The 18,805-nt window shown below is 41.5% G+C and overlaps 2 protein-coding genes across 3 annotated transcripts; one reads left to right on the top strand and one right to left on the bottom strand.

The window, feature by feature from the left end:
* Positions 1 to 1,892: 1,892 nt before the first annotated feature.
* Positions 1,893 to 7,010, top strand: LOC125549227 (two-component response regulator ORR24-like). The gene is made up of 5 exons (XM_048712689.1): positions 1,893 to 2,228; positions 4,882 to 5,241; positions 5,327 to 5,403; positions 5,734 to 6,672; positions 6,767 to 7,010. The coding sequence occupies exons 1-5, from the start codon at positions 2,081 to 2,083 to the stop codon at positions 6,803 to 6,805; spliced, it is 1,563 nt and encodes a 520-aa protein (XP_048568646.1). The 5' UTR covers positions 1,893 to 2,080; the 3' UTR covers positions 6,806 to 7,010.
* Positions 7,011 to 12,251: 5,241 nt separating this feature from the next.
* Positions 12,252 to 17,088, bottom strand: LOC125545959 (pentatricopeptide repeat-containing protein At4g19220, mitochondrial-like). Of its 2 annotated transcripts, none has more exons than XM_048710026.1 (3): positions 14,121 to 17,088; positions 13,434 to 13,566; positions 12,252 to 13,346 (listed from the first exon to the last, which is right to left on the bottom strand). In XM_048710026.1, exon 1 carries the CDS (start codon positions 16,929 to 16,931, stop codon positions 14,184 to 14,186), a length of 2,748 nt encoding a protein of 915 aa, XP_048565983.1. In that variant the 5' UTR covers positions 16,932 to 17,088; the 3' UTR covers positions 12,252 to 13,346; positions 13,434 to 13,566; positions 14,121 to 14,183. The 2 variants fall into 2 exon arrangements, with proteins under 2 accessions (XP_048565983.1, XP_048565982.1); XM_048710025.1 differs by having other exon boundaries at positions 12,253 to 13,346; positions 14,066 to 17,087.
* Positions 17,089 to 18,805: the final 1,717 nt, after the last annotated feature.

The following is an 18,805-nucleotide window of genomic DNA, read 5'->3' as shown; positions in this document are numbered from 1 at the left end:
TCATCTTCATTTGTTATGTGTCGGGTTGAATCATTTCATTTCCATTTTTCACGTGGTGTGCTAACTCCTTTCATCTCTCTTTGTCGAGTGGCGCTTTGACTCCTTTCTTCCCCTCTCTCATGTGGCACATTGTGTTCTTTCATCTCCAACTGTCATGTGGCACATTGGCTCCTTTCATCTCCATTGGCCAGGTATTTTTAAGCATTTTTCCACAATGATAGTAAGCGCTACCGCATCCCTTAAATCATTTTAATAGGATTTGTCAGATCATATGTTGGCATTTCATAATATAATTATTCATGTCCATGAATAATGCGAGCTGTAGGGAAGTTCACAGGATATCATTGATCTCTAATATTTTGCAAAAAAGAACAAGAAACGGCAGCCATCGCATGCCTACTTCTTCAAGAATGTGTTTTAAGTGGTTGGGAGTTCCTCTCGTCCAAATCACACCATATCATTTTGGTCCAACACTTACAGTTTAAATTAATTTTTTCATTGCTTCTCTATTTATGCGTGATGCGCTCAGAATCAGTATGCATTGTCATGTTTCCTTTTGTGATTGCTTCAAACTGATTGCGATAAAGTTTGATCGGATCCTGGACTCCGTCGAGTCTGGGTTTTTGAAAATAGTTGAGGTGTATTTTTGTTGGAAATGATCATAAGATGTTATCTACTGCACCTAGAAATTTTCATGTACACAAAAGGACCAAGATCTACATTTAGAAATAGCAAACAGCACATGCATACAAATCTACATACATGGTAAAGTATATTTTAAGAGAAGCTTACACATATGTAAAATACATCAATTACAAGTCAAACTATTTCAGAATATATTAAAACTTTTAAATAGGATTTTTTATCATTTAAAAATATCTTGGTTCACTGGGCCGGGCCTCCAAATTGCCTAACTCATTCAACGGATCATCTATTAGTTTATATATATATATAGTGAGACAATGAACATATGCTTTCGGTGCACCGAAACAAATTTCATGAGAATAAAGGTGAGGTATTAATTTGAGATATGACTTGAACATCGCCAAAAGCCTCTTTTGGAATACAGACGATATCATCTAGCTCCAACGTTGGACCACAAGAAAGTTGACATTTGACACTGGAATGGGAAGAAAAACTGATTTTTTTATGGAGAGTAATGAAAATAAAAATGGCAGAAACTACAGACATCCAACCCCTGGACCACAAGAACTCCACTCTTCTATCCCTGTATTTCTTCCTCCCTTCTTTGTAAACGATATATTTCTTTCTTTGCTTAATACATAGGCCTGACACCTCATAATAAGCAATCATTTGGTTCGAATTTGTGTGTTACGACTCACTTACTCTCGTCCTTAGCTAGGGTTCATCCGGTACTCCCTAGTCTGAAACACCCTTGAACTTATCTTCTTGAAGTGTTTTTCTTCAGATAAAAATGCCCTTGTCATATTATTTTTCCACAAAGTGATAAGTGGAAAAGGACTTCCACTCCTTGAGTTTATATTAGGCCCTCACATTCTCACGTTGCCATGCAAAGGTAGGTAGGAATCTGACGATTGAGACATGAACGCTCTGTCTGTTCCCGGTCAAAGGAAGCAGGAGCCTCTCCTTTTTGTAATTCAAGATCATAACATTTGTGTTCCAGCATTAAACATTTGGTGAGAAAAGAACAAAAGCAAAAAACGGCAACACAACCCGTGGTTTTGCTCACCTATCATGGAAGGAACCATGGGCTGATTGCACAAGAAGACACGCACATTGACATCGCCAGATCAAATGGCCTAGCTGCAGAAATTAAGGAGTAGAAACTAGCGCATGCACACTCTGGACCGCAAGACTTCCACTCCTTCCCTTGACCCCTCTACCCCTATAAATAGACGCCCTGCATCCTCCAGCCCTTCTCACCACTCCTCTGAAATCCGGATTGTTAACTTCAGTTGTGTCCTGAGACGAGGAAGCTAATAGAGGTTTTGGGTTGTGTTCTTAGCTAGATGGCTGTGAGGTTTGTGTTGATTTGTTTTTTACTCAGTATTTTTCTTGATGTCGTTTGCTTTTCCAGGTGGGAAGAAGTTCGGAGAACATGGCCACGATGGGTGGGGACCAAAGGCAGATGATGGAGGATGCGGCGGAGGACAAGTTCCCGGAGGGGTTACGCATCCTCGTCGTCGACGACGACCGCGTCTGCCTCACGGTACTAGAAGCCCTCTTGCGCCGTTGCAAGTACCAACGTGAGTCTCTTGATCCCTCCACTTCGCCATAGTCCATTAGAATCGATGCCTTGTGATCTATTTGTTTCTCGCGAATAATGCTTGCCGCTATGCAGCAACGACGGTGATGGATGCAAAGACGGCGCTGAGGATGCTCATGGCAGGGAAGCAGCAGTTCGACCTCGTCATCACCGATGTGTGCATACCGGACATGGACGGCTTCAAGCTCCTCGAGCTCATCCGCCTCGAGATGAATCTGCCCGTCATCAGTACTCTCACAGCTCTCAATCCAAAGTCCAACTTTTGTGTTTTGCATCCATGAGCATTGACAATTGTTCTTAACAACGTGCTTTTACTCCTCAATCTTGGAGTTACCCTGAGAGGATATTAATTTCTATGGGCAGCATGTGAGATCCTATATATTTAGGACGATTTTATGAAGCCACGTACACATGCACGGCACCCGCACTCTATTTCTAACCTGGAAGAGTTCTAAAGAACGGGATCCCCATTGAGTCCGAACCAACGGGGTGTCGGGGTCACATCTAACCGTTCATCCGTCCGATCGGATGGCTAGTGGGGTAGGAGAGCAGAGGTGGAGCGACACATGAGTTAGTAGGGGATGTATTGTCGGTTTCTAGCCCAAACCAATGGCATCCTATCCAGCCATCCGTCCGATCGGATGGCGAGTGGGGCGGGAGAGCGGAGGTGGAGCGACACATGAGTTAGTAAGGGGACGTATTGTCGGTTTCTAGCCCAGACTAATGGCATCTTATCCAGCCATCCGTCCGATCGGATGGCGAGTGGGGCGGGAGAGCGGAGGTGGAGTGACACATGAGTTAGTAGGGGACATATTGTCGGTTTCTAGCCCAAACCAATGGCATCCTATCCAGCCATCTGTCCGATCGGATGGCGAGTGGGGCGGGAGAGCGGAGGTGGAGCGACACATGAGTTAGTAGGGGCCGTATTGTCGGTTTCTAGCCCAAACCAATGGCATCCTATCCAGCCATCCGTCCGATCGGATGGCAAGTGCGGCGGGAGAGCGGAGGTGGAGCGACACATGAGTTAGTAGGGGATGCAGTGTCGGTTTCTAGCCCAAAACAATGGGATCATATCTAACCATCCATCCATCAGATCGGATGGATGGTGGGAAAGGGGAACAAACGTGGATAGCACGTGATTATGAGATCTCAATTATTGTTTTTAATAATTAGGTTGATAGTGTTTAGTAGGCTAGAGACATGGTCACTCCAATGGCTAATTTGTCTCAGTGAGAGTCTGTGTCACTCCAATGTAACATAGTTTCCACATCCACATGTTCGATGGGCGTCTTTTATGGACTATCCACAATTTAATTTTATAAATGTGTAGTTTGGCTTAGTGAGAGTCTCTATCACTCCAATGTAATGTAGACCCCACTATCCACGTGTTCGTTGGTTGTATTTATGAACATCTAGAATTTAATTTTATATCATCTCAATTAGTTGTAAAATCCTACCAATAAGAACGAAAACTATAATCTATTCATATTTCATAATATGACCAAGTTATATTTAGTTCTTTCCAAAGCTAATATTAAAATTCGTGTTCTACCAATCACACAAAGTACACAATTGCACCACATCTGTTTGCTAGGGGTTTCATGAATACTACAATTAAGAAATACCTATGTTGTATTGATATTATTAAGATTGAGATTACTACTCATGTTCATTCTCCTTAAAGTTGTTACTCCTTATGACTATTTACTCTCGAGAATAGCATACAAAGTAGGAGTGTCACTTTTAAGTACATACATCCAGTAGGTTAACCATGGGTAATACCTACAATACTGCATTTTTGTTGACTTTGAACCAGCACACTAATTTATAGTCAAATTACATTCACAGAAAGTGCAACCACACGTACTTATTTTCCTGAATCTCTACTATTAATGCCCAAAAATCGTCCCAGATAATTCTTGCCCAATCTCCGCCTCGCCCACAGCTGCATGCAATTAATTAGCTACATAGTTATTTACACATGTCAATTATCTAGAGATTAATTTATGGAAAGTATCATCGAGCATTGGACGAGAGGACCATGTTAATTATGAAGAGTATCATTCTTTGGATAGGAGTATCACATTAATTATAAAAAGTATCATCAAGCACTGGACGCGAGGACCACATTAATCATGAAAATTATCACGTAGAATATGTATGCCCCCATGGCAAGCACAGACAATTAGCTAGTTGCAATAAAAAAGCTATTGACAATGGTGCTTAACATTTAAAAACTAATATGAGTGTGATCACTTAAAATGCTTAGAGCATTACATGGGCCGATAGATGTTACCTAGTATGCTAGAGAAACATGGTTGACTGCAAATAATATTACTTGATCTTCAGGTTCACCAATAGTTAGACATGATGATGTGTTTTCCCTACGCGGAACATGTCGTGATATGGCTTAGGCATTGTGTTACTGTTATTGTTTCAGCCATTATTTCTGTATCTTTATATTGAATGTGTGAAATTTTTCCCATTTAGTCTACATTGAAGCAGAATTGTAAAATTGAACATTGAAATACTTTTTTTGTCTATAGGCACTTTGACCAAAACATATGTACACTTCATAGAGTTTTGTGAATTTCTAAATTCTAAATCTAAGTCATTGGTCATATGGCCTGCAGTGCTATCCGTCGATTGCGACAAGAAGGTTGTGATGAAGGGGATAGAACATGGCGCATCCGACTTTATGGTGAAGCCAGTTCGTACCCATGAGCTAAAAAACATATGGCAACATGTTCAAAGGTGGAGAAATCCCAAAGCAATAAGCCACATCAGCGATCATGACAGTGATGTCCAGAGAGTTCAACCAGCGACTGCTGACAAGAGTAAGTTATCGGGGAATAAGAGAAATGTTGTAGATGATTCTAACAAGCACAATGAAAGCACATGTGTATCCGCCACCCACAGAAAGCCCAGGGTGACATGGACAATTCAGCTGCATAACAAGTTTCTAGAAGCTATCAACCAGATTGGCCTTGATAGTAAGAATTCACATCTTGTGCCTCATTCATTGACAATGTTGGCTGCTCCATCTTTTCATTATAATTTTTTATTACATAATTGTAGGGGCTGTTCCAAAAAAGGTATTGGAGCTGATGAATGTGGATTACCTCAGTAGAGAGAATATCGCGAGTCATCTACAGGTTTACTTTCGACCTTTATGCTTAATTTCTATGTTTTTCTTACTATTATTCGTAGTCTAACACTTTGTCATATATAAGTGCAAGCTTGTATTTTCCGGGGAAGATATCAGTCAAAGCTCTAGTGATGCAACTATCATGAAGTGTAATTTTAATTAAATGTTTCCCTTAAAATGCGAGGCTTATCTCATATAATGCATGCCTCATATTTTTAGGAGTATTTTTACCCATGCAACATCATTAGTTCTTTTTGTACTCACATATTTACTGTTATTTTTTTTCCGATGAGCATCCATCTCATACCTTGTTATTTTGTCTATCTTTTTATTTCAGAAGTATAGATTGCACTTAAAAAAAGTCAACTCAAATCACTCTGGTGATGCATATGAAAGATGGAACTCATCGTACAACATGAACAACAAGGGCAATTTCATGCATAATCATGAACATGGAAGATGGAGTGCGTCCTCTAGCGACACTTCCTCTTGGAGTACAAACAACTATGGTGCAACAGGTCACTTGGCTCCGGCGATGAACACCCAAAGCAACTTCGACATGGGGTCATACCTCCATGATGGTAGAATGCTGAGGTATGTTGGGAAACAACCGTCGGATGCAAGAAGATTCACAGGTTTTGGTGACCCTCCCGTTAGCCTATACAACAACATACCCAATGAGATAATGTTAGATGAATTTCCTTCATTCAATTATAGCAATTCCTATGCTGACCTCATGTGTGGCAAGCTAATGGAGATAAGCAAAGGCAAAACCCCTTCCAATTGTCAAAGTTCATTTGCAAATACAACAGTTGGTGGCGGGAGGTCTCTTGTCGCATCACAAGTGAACTTCCCACAGATCAACCAACTAGAGAGCTATGCAATGTCATCTGGCCGGTTGCCTCTGCAAAATGAAAAGGCACCATTCATAAGCAACACCACATTAGTGGGAGGCTTCACTGAGCAGATGGCACCATTCAACATGGCAAGCAACACAAGCTCAGTAGGAACGATGTTGAATGGTAGCTCTGCACTTGATGCAAGTAGAACTTCAACTAAAGATAATCATCTGGTCAATAGTGAAAGAACTACTTCGATGCTTCACAACCTTCAGACAGACGATTTCTTCTCATTGACTCAGCTACTTGATGGCGGGGATGGAGCTAGCATTCTTCCTATGCAAGAAGGCACACTTGATCAGCAACCTCTTAATGATCAACTGAATGAAATCAATGCCTTCTCAGTGGATGATATATTTTCCAACATGAACCTGGAAGTAAGAGTTTTTCTCGTTTGTATGAATCTATGTGCTGCATATGAATTGTTGAGTTGGACATGTGTACTTAAATAACACTTTTCTCTCAATGTAGGATTTCACGGGAGATGATCCTATCGTGGAAGAAGCATGATAGTTCTGTATGTTAGCCTGCCCAACGCATGAGATGCTTGATGAAGAGTCTCATGCTCGAGGGGGCTCTTTAAAGCAATAGAGTGCTTTGACAAGTTTGCAAACATAGTGATATGTGTAGCCATTTTCATATACCAATGGTTGTTTGAAATACACTTTCTTTGGCATAACATTGAGAATTGGCGTGTTCTGCACAACAAGCATAAACACCATCCCTTGAAGACTGTTGTGCGTAATCTTTATATTTATCTTTACCAAATATTAAAGGGAGAATTGTTTCTCCACGTTTTATCGTTTGTGATGGGATCCAGATCTTTTTTCGTCCGACATGGGACTAATGTTTTTCGTTCGCTGCAAATCCTCTCGTGCGAGATTTCTCTTTAGCCAGTCGAAAAACAAGATAAAAAAAGGTGTCCGGGTGGGAATCGAACCAGCAACCAGTGGGAGTTGTGCCCGCACTCCTCGCTAGTATGACAAGCTAACTTTTGTGGAATATTTGTAGCGCAGGAGTTAAAGAAACAAACAGCAGTGGCAAAACATAAAAAATAGTTAACAAAAAATTGTGCGGGAGTGGAACCAATCACGTGACCTCCTGTGAGTTAACAACGTCTGCTACCATAGTTCTTCGATTTTTCTTGTAAAAATTGCAGCAGAATATTTAAACCTTTTTGAGTTTTCAAACTTTTTTGAAAAGAAGTGATTTTTTGGAATAATAAACTATTTCTGAATTTTTGGAATTTTTTTGAAAAAAGGATTCATTTCTGAAAAATAAACTAATTTTTACAAATGCAAATATTGTTTAAAATTCTGAACATTTATTGAAAAAAGAAAAACCTTGAATGAGTAAATTGAGCTATCTCGTACTTCTGTCTACTACCTCTGTCCATCATTGTTAAGCCAGGTGCACTGATTATGTCCGTTATTTTTGGGTCATTCATGAAAAATGCTTGATTTAGTCTCCCCAGCAGATCGTTATAGAACACCAGCCAATGCATGCAATGGGTTTTCTTTCCTCCAATTGGTGCATTGTATGCGAGCCCAATTATCCCACGTGGAAGCCAAAATATAATATTTACATGGAAACTGCTTCTTCACGCGGTCACTGGCTACAGTTAGATGCATTTAGTCTTCGCATGAGGTTGTATCTTGGTCGTAGAGTTTTGGCCCTCGAGCCCTTGAAACCTAAATGAGAGGATTTGTTTGCTTATGAAATTAAACAACCGCTTCTTATTTTCTTACACTAAATTTCATCAGTTTATATACGTTTGCAAGTTGTATGAAAAACAATAAACCGCTCCGAGAATCGATAGAGGATGAGGAGTGGGTCCTGATTATCCCTGGAGAAATGAACACACAATTATTTTGCTACAATTGAGTAGGAAGGATTTAACTCACATATCTCAAAAAGAAAAAATTAACTCCCAATACTCTGGATGCTTTGTACACAGGATTGTCGGTGAACATGAGATAGTTGGTATATATGATATAACTTAATGTATAATTGCAATCCGACATTGTTTAACTTGGCCGTGTTGTAAGTTCATCAGCTGCACATTCACAGCCTAGATTTAGGGTTAATACAAATGATTATAAGTTCAAATATAGTGGGGAGTTCCCTTAGGGCAACTGAGTGTGTCAGTTAAACTACTTAATGAGTTGATATGTTGTGCTTGCGCATCCAATGTTTCCTAAATTGAAGTACATATCAATTTTCATCCATGTTGCAACGCATGGGCATATGTGCTAGTACAATTCTTATGGTGGAAGCTTTTACAATAGGGTTAGCATCCTGATAATCAACACATTAATGCTTCTTGAAGCCTATAGTAAAAAGGCACACTTTATACCTGGGACAAACTTGTTTGTGGCCCATCACGTTTTTACCTCGAGGTGGAGTACAAAGTGCCAGGTGTTACTCTTCATTACAGCCGTATATTCTTCATCCATAGCTTTTCTTCAATTTTTCACTAGAAGCCACAACTAAAGACATATAGACATTTTCTAAGATTCTGAACATTTGTTGAAAAAAGAAAAACCTTGAGTGAGTAAATTGAGCTAGCTCGTACTTCTGTCTATTACCTCCGTCCATCGTTATTAAGCCAGGTACACTGAGTATGTCCGTTATTTTTGGGTCATTCATGAAAAATGTTCGATTTAATCTCCCCAGCAGATCGTTATAGAACACCAGCCAATGCATGCAATGGGTTTTCTTTCCTCCAATTGATGCATTGTATGCGAGCCCAATTATCCCACGTGGCAGCCAAAATATAATATTTACGTGGAAACTGCTTCTTCACGCGGTCACTCGCTACAGTTAGATGCATTTGATCTTCGTGTGAGGTTGTATCTTAGTCGTAGAGTTTTGGCCCTCAAGCCCTTGAAACCTAAATGGGAGGATTTGTTTGCTTATGAAATTAAACAACCGCTTCTTATTTTCTTACACTGAATTTCATCAGTTTATATATGTTTGCAAGTTGTATGAAAAACAATAAACCGCTCCGAGAATGGATAGAGGGTGAGGAGTGGGTCCTGATTATCCCTGGAGAAACGAACACACAATTATTTTGTTACAGTTGAGTAGGAAGGATTTAACTCACATATCTCAAAAAGAAAAAATTAACTCCCAATATTCTCGATGCTTTGTACACGGGATTGTCGGTGAACATCAGGTAGTTGGTATATTATGAGACTATGGCAGTATGATACAACTTAATATATAATTGCAATCCGACATTGTTTAACTTGGCCGTGTTGTAAGTTCATTGGCTGCACATTCACAACCTAGATTTAGGGTTAATACAAATGATTATAAGTTCAAATATAGTGGGGAGTTCCCTTAGGGCAACTGAGTGTGTCAGTTAAACTACTTAATGAGTTGATATGTTGTGCTTGAGCATCCAATGTTTCCTAAATTGAAGTACATATCAATTTTCATCCATGTTGCAACGCACGAGCATATGTGCTAGTACAATTCTTATGATGGAAGCTATTACGATAGGGTTAGCATCCTGATAATCAAAACATTAATGTTTCTTGAAGCCTGTAGTAACAAGGCACACTTTATACCTGGGACAAACTTGTTTGTGGCCCATCACGTTTTTACCTCGAGGTGGAGTACTAAGTGACAGGTGTTACTCTTCATTACAGCCGTATATTCTTCATCCATAGCTTTTCTTCAATTTTTCACTAGAAGCCACAACTAAAGACATATAGACATTTTTTAAGATTCTGAACATTTGTTGAAAAAATAAAAACCTTGAGTGAGTAAATTGAGCTAGCTCGTACTTCTGTCTATTACCTCCGTCCATCATTATTAAGCCAGGTGCACTGACTATGTCCGTTATTTTTGGGTCATTCATGAAAAATGCTTGATTTAATCTCCCCGGCAGATCGTTATAGAACACCAGCCAATGCATTCAATGGGTTTTCTTTCCTCCAATTGATGCATTGTATGCGAGCCCAATTATCCCACGTGGCAGCCAAAATATAATATTTACGTGGAAACTGCTTCTTCACGTGGTCACTGGCTACAGTTAGATGCATTTAATCTTCGCGTGAGGTTGTATCTTGGTCGTTGAGTTTTGGCCCTCGAGCCCTTGAAACCTAAATGAGAGGATTTGTTTGCTTATGAAATTAAACAACCGCTTCTTATTTTCTTACACTAAATTTCATCAGTTTATATACGTTTGCAAGTTGTATGAAAAACAATAAACCGCTCTGAGAATCGATAGAGGGTGAGGAGTGGGTCATGATTATCCTGGAGAAACGAACACACAATTATTTTGTTACAGTTGAGTAGGAAGAATTTAACTCACATATCTCAAAAAGTGAAAGTAACTCCCAATACTCTGGATGCTTTGTACACGGGATTGTCGGTGAACATGAGATAGTTGGTATATTATGAGACTATGGCAGTATGATATAACTTAATATATAATTGCAATCCGACATTGTTTAACTTGGCCATGTTGTAAGTTCATCGGCTGCACATTCACAACCTAGATTTAGGGTTAATACAAATGATTATAAGTTCAAATATAGTGGGGAGTTCCCTTAGGGCTATTGAGTGTGTCAGTTAAACTACTTAATGAGTTGATATGTTGTGCTTGCGCATCCAATGTTTCCTAAATTGAAGTACATATCATTTTTCATCCCTGTTGGAACGCATGTGCATATGTGCTAGTACAATTCTTATGGTGGAAGCTTTTACAATAGGGTTAGCATCCTGATAATCAAAACATTAATGCTTCTTGAAACCTGTAGTAACAAGGCACACTTTATACCTGGGACAAACTTGTTTGTGGCCCATCACGTTTTTACCTCGAGGTGGAGTACTAAGTGCCAAGTGTTACTCTTCATTACAGCCGTATATTCTTCATCCATAGCTTTTCTTCAATTTTTCACTAGAAGCCACAACTAAAGACATATAGACATTTTGAAAATGTAGCTATCTGGCCATATTATTGCGCGCCGTCCAAAAGGACCAACAAAGCATTGAAATCATGTCCAAATCATGTTTCAATGCAAAGAGGGAACACTTTGGTCAATGCAAAAGAAATCAATGAAGCTAGAGGTTTTCTAGGTAAAATTATGAATTTTTCTAACGCTAGCCCACATGACCTTCACCGGGATACATGAGAAAAAGATATGGTCACCGTTTTCTCCCTTCCCACGGAGAGCGCACAAGCCATTAGAAGGGCCATGTCTCTTAGCCACCAGTTCATCAGTAAGCAACGTTCCCAGACAGCCCCCCAAGGAACACTTTAGTTTTAAGTGGAAGTAGGATATGCTAAGGGAGGCAGAAGTGCTCTAATACCGACCATTGACAGAGCCGTAAACAAAATGCCTGCGTGCCCTTAAGAACTTCTACGAACCCTTGAATTAAGTGGGCCCTTTGAGAACTTCTACGAACCCTTGAATTTAAGTGGCATGCTTAGTTTTGACCCTCCCGCATATGGGTTCAGACAGTGCGCTGATCCATGGGGCCCGATCTGTGTAGGGCTTTGACTGGACGTGAGAGGGGACAGACCATGGTAAATTCAATTTTGGTTTGTCTTAGGATAGGTCATAGTGACTAAGGGTTGAAACCCACAGGGAGCGAATTGGAAGGCACTACCAACCCCGCAACTATGTTGTCTGTGTAGCTATATTCGCACCCAAACCATAATTTGGAAATGGTCTGTTCTATCTGTTGCTAGGAAACGAGAATAAAAGGAGTTTTAGCTAACCTACAAATTAGAACGCGAAAATAAACTAAGTTAGAACATAAAGTAAACAAAGGGGGTTTGAAACTGTAGGATTGAATGGAGCGAAAGGTGGTGTTAGGCTTTGGTCTCATTAGTAAACACTATACCACAAACATGTGCAGCTTCACATGGGTAAGAAGGTGTAGATCATGCGATGTGGTTTCTCGTCCAAAAGTGAAAGGAACCAGATTAACATTAGGATCTATGTAAGCTTGCTAAGCTCTTTATCTGCTTTTAATAATGGCACACATAGGATGTGTCTGAATGATTTGAGGCACTCTGCTACATGAAACATACATACCCAAAGCGCCCCTCCTCTTTCATGATACGTCAAACATCTTTAGCAAAGCTAATCAATGTCATGCTTAGGCAATCGGCATAAACAATATCTTACGCAGCTTCCATTCACCCCAAACTAGCCACATTATCCAAATTCATACCAATTTTTATGTCACATCATAGGTACTGGTACATTAATCTTCACCTCCCGAGACTAACAATATTGTAAGTTATCTGTCTCCTCTTTTTGTAAAATGATCCACTGCAACTTCTCACTCTGGAAAGATGTGACTAAAATCATTCTAAATTAGTTAAAAATCTCCTAATTCTTTGTTCCCTTTTTTGGGTAGAACTGATCCAGATGGCAGCTTGCTTACTGTGGAAAGGAACTAAAAGAAGAACCTGCAGACACAGGTGCCACATATATATTCTCCCATGTAGACAGAGCCAGCAGCTGCCTTTCCAGAAAGCAATTGTCTTTATCAGATGTGCTGCATCAAATATGGCACAGGAATCACACAACTATGGGGAATGCCCATCTATTAGTGTACTAGTGTATTGCTCCCAGCTAGCAATAGCTTCCTCCATGCCCATGTGCACAACATAACTGGAGAATACTGCCCAGTGACAACAAATCTTGCCCAGAAAAGGACTGTCCAGAGAGAGAGAGAGAGAGAGAGAGAGAGAGAGAGAGATCCTGGCAAGCAGGCAGGCTGGAGTGGTAGAGAGAGAACGGTGGTGATTAATGGCTGTCCAGTCCAGAGTATTTTTCTAGGCTGGCTTCCAGTGCGGCCACATGCTCCGTGTCTGCCTGCCTGCGCCCAAACACCCAATAATAACCACCCAATTTGTCTGCTCCTCCATTTATCAATCCAAAACTAGCTGTAGCATGCCCGCCTAAACTGCGAATTTTGGCACGCAGTGTACCATCATTGCAGAATTTCCACACGGTTGGATCTTGCTTTTCCTTGGCTCTCGAGTGCGTTGCCGTACAGACAAACCTCTGGTTAGCATCTTCTGCAAAAATGTACAAACATTAGAAAAAGAAACTAGCCACATGGACACCCATGATGACGCCAGGGCACAGACCAGCATCGAGCTTACCAGCAGAAGCCACCTGATGAACCTGGAAAACCGTGTCAAGTGCCGGAATGCCAGATTCAGAATTGCAGCTGTATGGTCGTCGGCAGAATGGTGTAGAGTTGGCTTATGGTCGTTGGCTGGTTGACAGGACCACCTACATGAAATAAACGGTTGTTTAAGAAATGACTAGATGGATTTCATGCTAGAGTGCCGGTAACACTTGTGAAAAGTAATCTAGATGAGGTAATGAAGGGCGTCCAAAAATAATAATATGACATATAAACACTTGAGCTCATTAACATACTTCGTTTCAACTTTTCTTTCTCACAGGCATAAGCTTGTTTGGCTCAGAATAATAACAGAGTAGTATGATACATACAGCTTGTCCTCCCGTTTATTTTATTTAATTTTCTATTGCTTAAAGGACGAAAACCTTTGGCTAAAATCTGATTTTGTTTTGCTTATCTCCAGTAATATACTTGCAAAATTAGTTCAAGAGTGATCATCAAGCCACAAACAGCATAACAATTATAGAAGTTCAGAATTTGAACAAAAAATTGAAGGCCAAATGAGGAAATTCATCCGACATACTATGTAAATAGGTTCAATCACTTAATTACTATACGAGGAGAAGTGTGTAACCAGACAGATACCTGCATCGTGCTTGAGCGAGTCTGCATGACAGAAAATAGTGAAGGGAATGTGCACCTTTGGTGATTTAGTGGATTTTTTTCTTGGACAGCATAGCTTCCACCATTCCTTTGCCACCCTTTACCCAACAATACTGTGACCATGGGGCTTCATCAATCCTTTATCTTGCAAAATGTCCCTAACTTTGACTGCACCATCCCACATGTCTTGATTTGCATACAGGTTAGAAATTGTCACATAATAACCACTGTTTTCAGGCTCCAGGCAGAGCAAATGCTTTGCGATGGACTCGCCCATCTTGAGTTCAGCCTTGTTATTGCAAGCACTTAACAGTGCACCCCAAACTCCATGTGATTCCTTGGATGGTAAACTCTCCACAAATTTATGTGCTTCCTGCAGCCGACCAGCACGACCAAGCATGTCTACGATGCATACATGGTGTTCGGCTGTTGGAGTAATCCCAAATTTCTCTGACATAAGGTAGTAATACTCCCATCCTTCATTAGTGAGTCCAGAGTGACTGCAAGCTGACAAAAGAGCAATAAAAGTACTACTCGTGGCTGTCATCCCAGACTGAATCATCTTGCAGAATAGTTCTATTGATCGCAACCCATGCCCATGAAATCCTAAAGCTGATATCATGGAGTTCCAGCAAGCAATTGATTTTTCAGCAGAGGATTCAAATACTCTGACAGCAACGTCGAGTCTTCCGCACTTACTGTACATATCAACTAGCGATGCTGAAACAAAAACATTATTTTGAAGATCAGACCTGACCACATGCCCATGTATGCTCTTTCCATATCTAAGATCCCCTAGTTGAGTGCAAGCACAGATGATACTGACTGTACACATTTCATCAGGCACGAAGTCTTCAATCTTCTGATAGAACTGCAATGCTCTCCAGCCATCGTTATTCCGTGCAAAGCCAGAAATCATACAATTCCAGGAGCACAAATTTATATCTCCGGGACTATAGAAGATTGACTCGGCACTTTCAGTATCTGCAAACCGGAAATACATGGTTAACAGGGCATTCTTCACCCTCAAATTGCATGCAAGCAAGTGCTTCAGTGACATGCAGTGGATGGACTTTCCTAGGGAGTGCAGTTTAAGAGTTCCACATGCTGATAAAACACTAACTAGTGTAATGCTGTCAGGATTTAGTGGCAAAGATGAATGCATGAACCGAAAGGCTTCCAAGGCGTCACCATGTAGTCCATTCTGTACACAGCCTACTATGGCTGTATTCCATGAAATAATATCTGATGCCAACATTATTCTTTCCAGCAGCGCTAAGGCAGCCAGTGTGTCCCCGCAGCATATGTACATGTGCATCAACGCATTAACAACTGAAACTGCACTCACAAATCCATACTTCAGGATAACAGAGTGAACTCCTTTGCCAAAGCTAAGGTCTTCTGGACAAGAGCATGAAGATAGAACAGCAAGTATAGTGGTCAAAGTGCACTTTAAACCTTCAGAAAGCAGCTCTTTGAACATAGCTTGAGCCTCTACTCCCAATGTGACATCTCTTGAGTAACTAGAAAGCATTGTGTTCCATGAGATCAGGTCTCTTACTGGCATTGTCCTGAACAAAAGCTTAGCAGTAAATGAGTGATGGCATTTCATATATAAGCCAAGTAAGCTATTTCCTATAGAAGACTCCTCATGCAGAAGGCCTTTTCTGACTATGTATCCATGGATCTCTTTCCCTTCACGGAGTAGTCCTTGGTCAGCACAGCCAGAAATTACAGTCACTAAAGTGGCATGATTTGGCTGGTACCTGCATATCATTTCATGGAAAACAAAAAGGGCTTCGCTGACCTTTTCATTCTCCACCAATCCCTTGATCATAGCATTCCATGATACCAAAGTTTTACTTGAAATGCCTGCAAAGACATTCTCCGCATCGTTGGAAAATCCAAGCTCTGAATAAAATGTTATCAGAGAATTCGCCACCGAGCAAGATGCAGTGTCCTCGTAACCAAGCTTGACCACACAGCCATGGACAGACTCCCCAAAGGACAAAGGATCATCTGTGTGAGAAGCAGCTGAAAGGACAGAAGACAGGGTCACCTCATCTGCCTGAACCGCCAAACGGATCATCTCCCTGAAGTAACAAGCTGAAACTTCAGAAAGTCCATTGAACGTGCTTCCACCTATCATAGAATTCCATGAGGTGGTGTCCCAACATGGCATCCTCCAAAACACAGCCTCCGAAGTGCAGAAACGCCCACACTTCGCGTACATGTCCACGAGAGCATTCTGAAGGTTCAGGTCAGTGTCGAGGCGTCTCTTCACGGCCGCGGCATGGAGCGCCGTCCCAAGCTCCATGTCTCTGGCACGCGACGCCCCCGACAGCATGATGACCATGGTGGCCGAATCGAACGCCCCGAGCACGCACACCATCCGCCGGAACAGAACAACAGCGTCACCCAGACGGCAGCTCCGCGTCAGAGCATCGAGCGCGGCGTTCCACAGGATCACGTCTGGGCGGGCGGCCTCTTCGAACAGGGCCAGGGCGGCACACGCATCGCCCCTCCTCCTGGCGTAGGCCGTGAGGAGGGAGGTGCGCACGGGCGGGTCCAGCACCGCGCCGGACTTGAGGGACGCGCAGTGGAGGGCGGCGACGGCGTCTGCAGCCGGGCGCGCGCCGTCCCTGAGCGCGCGCACGATGGAGCTGGCCCGTGTTCCGTGGGGCATTCCGTCGAGCAGGTGGCGGGCGACACCCTCGCCCCCAGCGGGCGCATGGTGGAACAGTGCTGTTGGTACGTGAAGGCCCGGGTAGGGAATGCGGGCGAGGTCGGCTGTGGCGGGGAAGGTGAGGTTTACGGCGGCGAGAAGCCTGGGAGCTCGGCGTAGCATCCACCGGCGCAGCGCGGCGGCTCTCCTCGGAGCTCGTGGGCGAGGGTCCCAAACTGTGTCACACGTTTTTTCTTGTTTGTTTTCTTTTTTTTAGGTGAAGCTCAGACGTTTTTTAGGCGGAAATGTTATTTGGATGACGTTTCCTGGGAGGCCAACCCAGTGAATAGTGAAGTCTTGTTTGGTTACAGATTTGTCAAGAGGATTGAAGGGGATTTACTTTCAAAAAAAAGAAGGGGATTTTGACGTGCAGAGGATTAAATCCACCTCAATCCCTACTAAAATCGCTGCACAACAGATTTGTAGCGTTCCCAATTAAAAAATGTATCGCACATAGTTAGGCTTCTTGTATCACGTGCGATGTATACACACGATTTATCCATGCGACAGTATGTAGTTTATCATGTATGGTTATTCTGTAGGGATTATGACCGACAAAAAGCTATCACACACAGTTTGTATTTAGGCACAACCCATGACTTCTATAACATGTGTGTAATAAGAGGGGCTTAATAGCATCATTATGCACCGTTTGCATAGTACTGAATAGAAAATAGCTTTTACTATACAAGCCCATATTTTTTCAGTTTTCACCATAAATTATAAAAGACATGCCAGCATAAAAGAATCATGGTTTCCTTTTTACACGAATTTCCTGGCTATACGTGGTTTACCTTAAAAAAATTAGCACTAGTCGAATTGATTTTTCAGGTCATCTCATTTAGATCCAATGGATGGCGTGCCTTCCTCCTCCTCCTGCCATCTTCTTCATGTTGTCGCCCTTCAACGTCTGCCGGGGCCCATGTCGATTCCTCTAAACCCACCCATCTCCTCTTCCTCTCTGACACTGGTAGCCCCACCCTGCACCTAAATCGTCAAGCCTTTGATTCCTCTCCACAGGGCCTCGGTGAGTAACACATAATTTGGATAGTGGATTGGTTGCCAAACTATGTTACAAGAAACCCGAGGCCGTGGTTCGAATCGCATTTCACATTTTTTTTTAATTTAGTGTGAACCGTTCCACGCTCAGAAACAATGTAGTAATTTATTTAGCCCCATATTGCTTACCGAGCTAATTTTTTGTTACTTTAGAAGAAGAGATGCACGATGTCTCATAAGAAATCTCTAACCTAAAGCAAAAAAATGAGTATGATTCCATTCGGCTTATCGTGTACTAGCTCTAATCCTTCATTTACAGTCCACGGCAGCACATACTACAAAGAAGCCTACACGCCCGACATGCGTTCCTGGCAGTTGGCTAGACATGTTGGCAAACAGGCTCACACCCACTAACTAAATGGGTCCATTGTGGTTTACATAGCCCCGGTCAACGGTAATCCTCCATTTCTATTTCTAGTGAGTGAAGGATTTACGTAGGCCTCCTAATCCCTGTGCATGGGCCGGGGATAACCTCGAAACACCCAACCCCTAAACCCCCGCGGGCGCTTCTGGGTCAGCCCATGTGCTGAGCGTCCTTATTTTTTCCTTTCTTTGTTTTTTTCTTTTCTACTTTCTATTTTTTTTTGCTTCTTGAAAAAAATGATCGGATTGGAAAAAAGTTTTAAATTTCAAAAAATAATCCTGAATTCAAAATATCTTCTTTAATATAAAAAATGTGTACGGACTACAAAAAATGGTCTGGATTTTCCAAAAAGTGCACGTATTTCACAAATGTTCCTGGATTTAAAATAATCAAGTTTTGAAATAATGTCCACAGATTTAAAAAAATTCCGAAACAGTTGAACTAATATTCCCAACATCATAAATGCTCATAAATTTTACATATATTTCCAGAATTTCAAAAATTATTCTCACATTTCAAAATTTTCTCATATTTCAAAAAATTTCATAAATTTAATTTAATTTCGTAATTATTT

Source organism: Triticum urartu, chromosome 3 (genome assembly GCF_003073215.2).
Source record: "Triticum urartu cultivar G1812 chromosome 3, Tu2.1, whole genome shotgun sequence".
NCBI lineage: Eukaryota > Viridiplantae > Streptophyta > Magnoliopsida > Poales > Poaceae > Triticum > Triticum urartu.
This window is presented reverse-complemented; position numbering and strand designations above follow the sequence as displayed.

Excerpts from the sequence above, each read along its gene's own strand:
- LOC125549227 (XM_048712689.1), top strand. The coding sequence starts at position 2,081 with ATGGCCACGATGGGTGGGGACCAAAGGCAGATGATGGAGGATGCGGCG. Across the intron at positions 5,242-5,326 it reads CAACCAGATTGGCCTTGATA|GGGCTGTTCCAAAAAAGGTA; the intron begins GTAAGAATTCAC and ends ACATAATTGTAG. Across the intron at positions 5,404-5,733 it reads ATATCGCGAGTCATCTACAG|AAGTATAGATTGCACTTAAA; the intron begins GTTTACTTTCGA and ends TTTTTATTTCAG.
- LOC125545959 (XM_048710026.1), bottom strand. The coding sequence starts at position 16,931 with ATGCTACGCCGAGCTCCCAGGCTTCTCGCCGCCGTAAACCTCACCTTC.